The 9,057-nt window shown below is 35.6% G+C and overlaps 2 protein-coding genes across 2 annotated transcripts; both read left to right on the top strand.

Annotated features, from left to right (window-relative positions):
• Positions 1-1,245: 1,245 nt before the first annotated feature.
• Positions 1,246-7,090, top strand: LOC108468009 (putative disease resistance RPP13-like protein 1). Its single transcript, XM_053031466.1, has 2 exons — positions 1,246-5,941; positions 6,384-7,090. The coding sequence occupies exon 1, from the start codon at positions 1,489-1,491 to the stop codon at positions 2,902-2,904; it is 1,416 nt and encodes a 471-aa protein (XP_052887426.1). The 5' UTR covers positions 1,246-1,488; the 3' UTR covers positions 2,905-5,941; positions 6,384-7,090.
• Positions 3,105-5,763, top strand: LOC128279328 (putative disease resistance protein At3g14460). Its single transcript, XM_053031467.1, is given in 2 exon segments — positions 3,105-4,190; positions 4,192-5,763. Coding segments are annotated over 2 exon segments (2,658 nt in total).
• Positions 7,091-9,057: the final 1,967 nt, after the last annotated feature.

Here is a 9,057-nt window from a genome sequence, read left to right as displayed (position 1 = left end):
AGCAACAATGTAATAAATCCGGATAAAGAATGAAGGAAGATTGAGCTTCAAAAGGCTCAATATTTGCAGGATAAACAAACAAATTTTACTTGGTAAAAAAAAGTAAAAATTGAGAGAGTATTTTTCTTGAATAATTTCTATTAAAATTTATTAATTAAAGAAGATGTCATACTGCCAATACATATATCAGTCATAAGCTAGTCAGCTTTAACATATTTACTATTTTTAGACTTACTTGTACCGCTTGCACATTGCAATTTGCAAATCAACTTGCACAATTAAGTAAGCTGATCTATTAATCTTATTAGCACCCAATTAGATTAAATACACTACCTACTTAGTTATAATTTAACTAAGTTACAAAATATTAGTTAAAGTAACAAAATGAAAATGAAATTGAACAGTAGCATCAACTTCAGTAGCTACATGTACTTCATCCGGAAATACTACAGCAGCTTGATCTTCATACTTCATCCACATAACTTGGACTGTATGTATTTTGTGTGCTGTAAGTGCGGCTTGATCTGCTTCTTCATACTTCATCCGCATAATTTATGTTGCATGGTCTGCTCCTTGGTTGCTTTATCTGCTGCATGCATGCCAACTTCAACACAGGATAATGATGGATACTCGCCTTTTAGGTTGAAGAACTTGGGTCCTGATTGGAGGTTTGACAATAATATAAGTGCGTTTTGGTTTCAAAAGGGTTCTTTTTTTTTTTTTGAGTTACTTGGTGGTGCCTAAGAGTTGTTTTATTTAAATTTATATATTTCATATTTATCTTCTAAACTAAAATATCAAAATTTAATCAGAAATAAGTGGATTATATTTTTAAAAATTATTGGATTTTATACAAGGAAGAAATAGAAAATTCTGATAGAGCTATTCCAAGAAAATTAACTTAAAACTTGGGAGATTGAATTTAAATAAATAATATAAGTGGATTATCTTTTAAAAACTTATTGGGTTATATGTATATATTTATATGATATATTAGATATTTGATAAAGTGTGAATATTTGCTATAATTTATTTAATTAATTTTGGTGTTTTAAAATTTTCATAATTGGGATAAATATAATGCACTATTTTAGGCCTAAAACAAGATTTTAAAAAGATTAATAATCAAAATAAAAGTTAACATGAAAATGTAAATATGATATGGATATAATTTAACATATACAATAAAAATCTATGTGAAAAAATTATAAAGATTTCTTTTATGTACAAAATAAAAACATCATACAAATTAGGGAGTAGAAACTTATTCATCAGTTGTCATGATTCCTCAATTATTCAACACATGCATCATAGCTTGATTATGAAGGCGAAACACAGAGATTTCATTTCCAATGAGCGGCAACCATGGCTGTTTAAGTTAATCCTTGGTTAATTCATACAGACTACTTGTATATATATAATAATAATAAAAAGTGCCCTTTCGTACACCCACTAAAACTTGAACTTCCTTCGTACTTAAAGGAAGGGATGCACGCCTCCTTCTTCGCCTTTTATACTTTAATTCCTGCTCAGTCGTTGCTAATTTGGTGGGTCATCTCTATTTTCTACTACCATCACAGCCTGTGTTTTCCGGTCGAAAGATTCTGCTTCCGTTCCATGGACTGTGGAGCTGCTGTGGTGGTCGAGAACATTATCTCTTCTCTCCTTGAGACTTTGTCCGAGGAACTGGTCTCCCCTATGCTGCTGGATTTTGCTCGCAAAGAACAGCTCCATAACCATTTCAATAATTGGCAAACTATTCTCCACAAGATCCAGGCCGTGCTCCAAGATGCAGAGGAGAGGCAGTTCACTGTTCGCTTCGTTAAAATATGGCTTAACGACCTCAAAGACTTGGCCTACGATATCGAGGATGTGCTTGATGATTTTTCCACGGTGGCTCTGCGTCAAAAATCAAAGGAAGAAAGTCAAACAATCATCGGCAAGATACGAAAATACATGTATTCCTTTTTCGATCAATTTACTTTTAAATACTCATTAGCAGCTCAAATAAAGGAGATAACCGCAAGAATGCAAATGGTCGCTAAACAAAAAGATGAACTTGGTTTGATAGAAAGAATTGGGGGTAGCCGTAATAGGAGGCAGCAAAGGATTCCCAGTACTTCTTTGGTAAATAAATCTCTTGTGTTTGGCAGGGAGAGTGAGAAAGACTTCATTATTAATAAACTTCTTTTTGGGGAGGAAGAATCATGTGAGGTTGGGGTTCCTGTGATTCCCATAGTTGGAATGGGGGGCTTGGGGAAAACTACTCTTGCTCAGCTCGTTTATAATGATGATAGAGTTAAGACTTTCTTTGAATTGAGAGCTTGGGTTTGTGTTTCTGAGGAATTTGATATTGTTAGGGTGATGAAAACGTTGTTAGAATCCTTGAATTCAGCGGCTTCTGATAAGAATGACTGGAACGGGCTGCAAAATGAAGTGACGGAAATGCTGTCTAAGAAAAGATTTCTGATGGTTCTAGGTGATGTTTGGAACGAGAACTATAACGACTGGATGGCTCTTCGCAGTCCTTTTGAAGCAGGTTCTCCAGAAAGTAAAATCATCGTTACAACCCGTAATCAACAAGTTGCATCAATGATGGGAACTGTTTCTGCTTACCATTTGAAAGAAATGTCGTATGATCATTGTTTGTCTTTGTTCGCACAACATGCTTTAGGGAGTACAAATTTTGATAATCATCCAAATTTAAAAGTAGTTGGTGAGGCAATTGTGAAAAGGTGTAAGGGCTTGCCTTTGGCTGTGAAAACCCTTGCAGGCCTATTGCGCTGCAAGATGGGTTATCATGAATGGGAAGATATACTGAATAGCAAGATATGGGATTTACCAGAAAAAAATTGTGATATTCTACCAGCCCTGAGGTTGAGCTACTATTATCTTCTCATTTGAAACAATGTTTTGCTTACTGTTCATTGTTCCCCAAGGACTATGAATTTCAAAAGGATGAAGTAGTTCATTTATGGATAGCTGAAGGTTTTATCCATCAACCAAAGGGATTGAGGAAAGTGGAAGACTTGGGTTCTTAGTATTTTCATGATTTATTATCAAGGTCATTTTTTCAACAATCAAGTGTTAGTAAATCTTGTTACATGATGCATGACCTCATCAACGATTTAGCTCAATATATTGCTGGGGAAGTTTGCTTTAGGTTGGAGGACAAGGTTAATAGCAATGGGCAGTACAATGTTTCTGAGAGGGTTCGTCACTCCTCATTCATTCGTCAGAAGTATGATGTCTTCAGAAAATTTGAACCCTTCTATAAAACAAAATGCTTAAGAACATTCCTAGCTTTACCTGTCTTTGTGCCAGATCTGGCAGTAGAATGCTATTTAACTAATAAAGTGTTCCAAGACCTGCTGGCAAAACTTGGTTGCTTAAGGGTGCTATCTTTGACTGGTTATTGCATCAGTGAGCTGCCAGATTGTTTTGGCGATCTCAGTCACTTATGCTACCTGAATTTGTCTCGCACTAGAATTAGATACTTACCTGAGTCACTGTGTGCTCTCTGCAATTTACAGACATTAGACTTGAGTCATTGTAAGAAACTTACTAAATTGCCTCAAGGAATGGGGAATTTAATTAGCCTCCATTATCTAAATATTGTTCGTACTGATAATATGACAGAGATGCCACTTCATATCGGTAAGTTGATCAATCTCAAGAAGCTGTCAAAGTTTATTGTGGCAAAAGGCAATGGGCGTAGGATAACAGAGCCGAAAGGCCTGTCTCATCTTCAAGGGCAGCTTTCATTATTTGACCTGCAAAATGTGGCTAAGATTCGAGATGTAAGGGTTGCCAATTTAAAGGAGAAACGTGGACTTGATGATTTAGTAATGAAATGGAGTAGTGCTCTGAATGATATTCAGAGTGAAGTAGATGAATTTGAAGTTCTTGACATGCTAGAACCCCATCAAAATCTAAAGAAACTCAGCATATTCTTTTATGAAGGGTCAAAGTTCCCATCTTGGATTGGGAATCCTTCTTTTGTTAATATGGTGTATCTAAATCTATGTGATTGTTCAAACATCACATCATTACCTTCACTTGGGAGATTACCTCTCCTCAAGGACTTACACATTGAGAGAATGTGTGGAGTAAGTCTGGAGGATTCTGAATTTTACGGGGCTACTGCTTATTCTGATAAGCTTTTTCCATCCCTAGAGACTCTTAACATTTAGAGAACTGTCGAAGTGGGAGAAATGGTTTCAGCCTTTGAAGTTTGAAGCTGCAGAAAACGTATTCCCTTATCTTCATGAACTTGTGTTGCAGAGTTGTCCAAAGTTGGTAGGCGATTTGCCCAACCTGCTTACTTCCCTCATAAAGCTTTCCATTTTTGAGTGCCCATTGCTCACAGCACCAACTCTGAGTCTCCCATCTCTTCGTGAGTTGAATTTAGAAAAATGTGATGAGCGGTTTCTTACAAGGCTCAAGGACCTGACTGCTCTCACTAGGTTGAAAATTGAGAACATTTCCAATCTTTCTTGCTTACCCGAAGAGTTTACCTGCTTGGTATCACTTCAAGTTCTTGAGGTTGAAGATTGTGGTGAACTGAGATCCCTCTGGCAAGAAGGTGCCGGATTTGCAAACCTTTCTTGTTTGAAGCGCTTAGCAGTCATGAAGTGTCCTCAACTGTTGCAGTTGATAGATGAAGACAAAGAGCTGCCCTCCAGCCTAGAGTATATTGAAATAGAAGATTGCAGTAACCTGGTGAAGCTTCCAAAAGGGATGCAAAAGCTTAGAACATTGAAAGACATACATATTAAATGGTGCCCCAAACTATTGTCTTTTCCAAGTGAAAGTTTACCTTCTCTTCTAAAGAATCTGGTAATATTGGAATGTACCTCATTACAGTCTCTACCTAAAGGACTGGTGCACGATGGTAGCAGCAGCATCACCAGATGTCATCTTAAACAATTGGAGATTGTGGGATGTCCGTCTCTTTTGTTTCCATCTGGTGAGTTACCAGCTGCTCTTAAGCGCCTTGAGATTTGGGATTGCAATTGGTTGGATATTCCAGAGAGGTTGCTGCTGAACAGTAGGTCACTTGAATTCATTCGAATTGGAAACTGCAAAAATTTGGGTGCCTTACCTCATTGCCTGTCCACCTTTGAACATCTCACAGAGTTGCATGTAAATCAATGCTCTTCCTTCGAGTATTTCCCAGAAAGCGGGTTGCCCATTCATAACCTCAGAGCACTGTTAATCTTCGAATGTGAGAATCTCAAGTCCCTACCCAATCGGATGCATGACCTCACAACTCTACAACATCTGACAATGTTTGATTGTCCATGTATAGAGACTTTTCCAGAGAGTGGTTTTCCCCCAAACCTGCTATCACTTACTATATTGGGTTGCAAGCAACTCAAGTTACGCTGTGCAATGTGGCACCTGCACAAGCTTACTTCTCTTAAAGACTTAATTGTCGGTGATTTTGATAGGGATATGGTTTCCTTTCCAGAAGACTTCACGATTCCTCCAAATCTTGTCCACCTGCAAATCCAGAGACTACCTAAGCTGAAATCTATATCTGAGGGGCTCCTGGACCTTATTTCTCTTGAAGCATTAGATGTTTGGAATTGCCCTAACCTCCAGTGCTTGCCAGAAAAGGGCCTGCCTATCACTCTTGGTGTACTTGATATCAGAAATTGTCCTCTACTTGAAGAAGAATGCCGAAATGAGAAAGGTGCATATTGGCCAATTATTTCTAACCTTCCTCGTGTGAGGATAAATTATGTTGACATCCGCTGAACAAGAACAAGCAGATTGCATTTCTAGATGGATAGCAAAGAAAGGTGCATATTGGCCTATTATTTCTCACCTTCACTAGTAAGGATAATTCATGTTGACATCTTCTGAAAAAGCACAAGCAGATTGCATTCCTAGATGGACAGCAAAAACTAATTGCTAATTCCTCCTGTTCAACCGGGTAAATCCTTGTTTGAACTACTCCTTTGGCCCTCAACTTGCACACATTTACTGACGCATATTCTTTCTGTGCATTTTGGGTAAAAGAAGACTAATAAACAATTTATATTACCTCTCTATCTATTTCTGCATCTAACTCAGAAGGGGCATGTTGCATAACACTGTTGCCCTCCAGAAGAAACAGTTTAAAAAATGAGCATACTCATGAAAACATTCTCATAGATTTCTTTAGTTTCGTATTTCAGAATTAATTATATGCCTCTGATAACTGGGTTAGCCTCTCCCTATCATAGGTCACATTAAGCCTCTAGCACTGTCACACTGTAACCTTCTTGTTAGGACACCGTCTCTCTCAGTTTGTTATCAAGTGAATGATAATAGGAACATTTCCCCTTACAAGTTCTGGCTAATATCACATGCATGATGAATCGGTTTGGTTATAGATTGCAGGTTTGATCATCTTTGATCCTAAAGAAATGGCTGCTGCTTTACTCGGGAGATCATATGCTATGTGGTGCCTTCTAATGTAGTGATATTCAGAAGAAAGCCATCAATGTTAGCACGTAATTTAGATTCTTAGACCGAGTATTGCCTCCTAGTTCTACATTACCAGAATTCTAGATTCCAGCTATCTTCGGTTTATATGAAATGGAGAAAGTTTTGGAGTTCAGACACAATAAAAGACGAACTCCTCTGTTATCACCATACAGGTATGGCCATTGGCATCATACTTCTTTTTCAATATTAGTAAGCCTGCTTGCTCCTTTTTTTAGGTTGACAGAAGAAGGGAATTTCAGACGTCAACACTTAACACTTGAAGCAAAATTTTGTTGAAAAAAGAAGAAAAAATCCTCTCAAATATGACAAAACGAGTATAATGTGCCATTCTGACTTGTGATGTAGAGCTCCGACGTTCCTTGACTCATCATTATTATATATTAATGCTTTTTTAACGTTAATATTCTTTTAGTAAGTAGTTGAGGTATTGGTTATGTAGTCTAAAAGATGTTTTTAAAGCTCCTGAATTGGTGGTTCTCCCTAGTCCCTACCTAATCCAAACTAGTATAAAATTATTGTCTGCAGCTGTTTTGTCATTTTTATTGTTCAGTGCAATTTGAAGCATGATCTCCATCTTGGATTGTACTTCAAACATATTCGATCCATGTCAAAGAAACAACTTGCTGCCATTGGAAGATTCATATGCTGAGGTGAATCGCCTTCCAAAGCAGTGATATCTGGAGGAACCCATAGATCATCAAACAAATTCCTATGAAAGTATTTCCTGATACAGCCCACACTACAAGCATGATGAGTTGCAGCAGATCATTTCTATTCACCTATATTGATGATGCTTGAAAGGTTCTGGCTCAGGAAAGATGAGATATTTAAGTTGATTTTAAATTGAAAATTATTTAAATATTATAGTAATAAATTGGTTAGCACTAATAATTTTTAATAATTTATTTAATAAAATTTGATATTTTTAAATTTAAAATTTTAAGATTGAAAAAGAAAAGAAAAAGAATATTAAAAATTTCACCAATGAGATAAATATGATGCATTATTTTAGTTTTTATTGTTTTTTTACTTTAATTCTTAACTTTTTTTTAGCATGAACGGATTTTTTTTAATTTAAAAAATACAACCTGAAAATTAAGTAACCGATAGACAATGGGGGCATACTTGCTTGACCGCGACCATACTATGCTCACAGTATGAGCAATTTTTTTTGAAATTGTCAATATAATGGAATGATTTGAGCCGAAAGTTTTTTCTATCTTGAATGTGAGAATTATCCTAAGACATTTTCAATGAAAATAATAATTTAAGAGAAGTTAACTTGGATATGAGTTGAGAATTTTGCTTGAGGACAATTAAACGCTTAAGTGTGGGATATTTGATAAGTGTTAAAAGTAATATGTTTTAACCTCATTCTTAATGCATTTTTGGGTTATTATTCGATATTAATTGTGAATTTTATATTCCTAATCCTTTAAATATATGTTCTAATGCTTAATAGAGTACTTGGGAGCAAAAAGAGTGAAAATTGAAGCATTGGAGCAAGCTACAAGAGCCACATGGGTTGGATCATTCCACACAACCGTTTGACCCACACGGGCGTATGGTAGGCCGTGTCAATTTCACGGGATTTCAGACCAAACTTTAAAAAATTGCAATTTTTAGGTTTTTCGGGCATTCTAAGACGTATATATGACAAAAATAAGAAGCTATAAGTGAGTCGTCAAAGAATATTCAAGAAAACAACTCGAAAAAAACCATTGAAGATTCTCATTTGATTTCTTAGGAAGTTATCATGTGTTTCTTTATTTCTTTCAGTTATATTATGTCTTGGATGTTGTTATTTTCAAGCATGAACTAATTTTTTAAATACCTAGGGGAGATGAACCCTATGATGGATTCTGTCATTTGATTTTTATTTTATGCAATAAATACTTAGTTTCTTGTTCTCAACTATGTGTGTTTTATTCTTGGTTTAACATTTCTAAATTATTGATCCATATTTGATATGTTTAAATCGGAGGTTGAATAGACCCTGTTTAAGAGTAGATCTTGTGTAATTGAGTAAAGTTGCATGCAATCCTAGAAATAGGACGACATAAATTTGCTGAGTTAGAGTCAAATCTAATAGGGGAATTCATAGCACGAGCTAATGTAACAATAAGAGTTTTAATTAGAAAAAGTGTTTTAATTAGAAAGAAATTTCAATTAATCAACCTAGAGTCAATTGCTCTTATGCTCGAAAGAGATACTTGCATAATTTAGCGATTTCTAGGGATCAAGGTGCTAAATAAAGAAATTGCGTAATTTAGATTGATGTAACAAATGAAATCTAGGTGAATTATTTCTTGGGTATTGTTTCGCTTTTTGGTTGTTAATCGATTATTTTCGTGATTTGTTCTTTTTCATATTTGTTAGTTAATTAATTTAGTTAATTTTAATTTTAATCAATCACTCGAATTATTCGATTAAATAACAGAAAGACGATAATTACTAGTACTTTTTGTCTTCATGAGAACAATATCTTTGCTCACCGTAGCTATACTATTAATTGATAGGTGCACTTGCCTTAGTAAAATTTTTAGTTAGCTTCACGAC

This window comes from Gossypium arboreum, chromosome 8 (genome assembly GCF_025698485.1).
Source record: "Gossypium arboreum isolate Shixiya-1 chromosome 8, ASM2569848v2, whole genome shotgun sequence".
Taxonomy (NCBI): domain Eukaryota; kingdom Viridiplantae; phylum Streptophyta; class Magnoliopsida; order Malvales; family Malvaceae; genus Gossypium; species Gossypium arboreum.
Note: the sequence above shows the minus strand (reverse complement) of the source record. Positions and strands in the feature narration are given on the sequence as shown.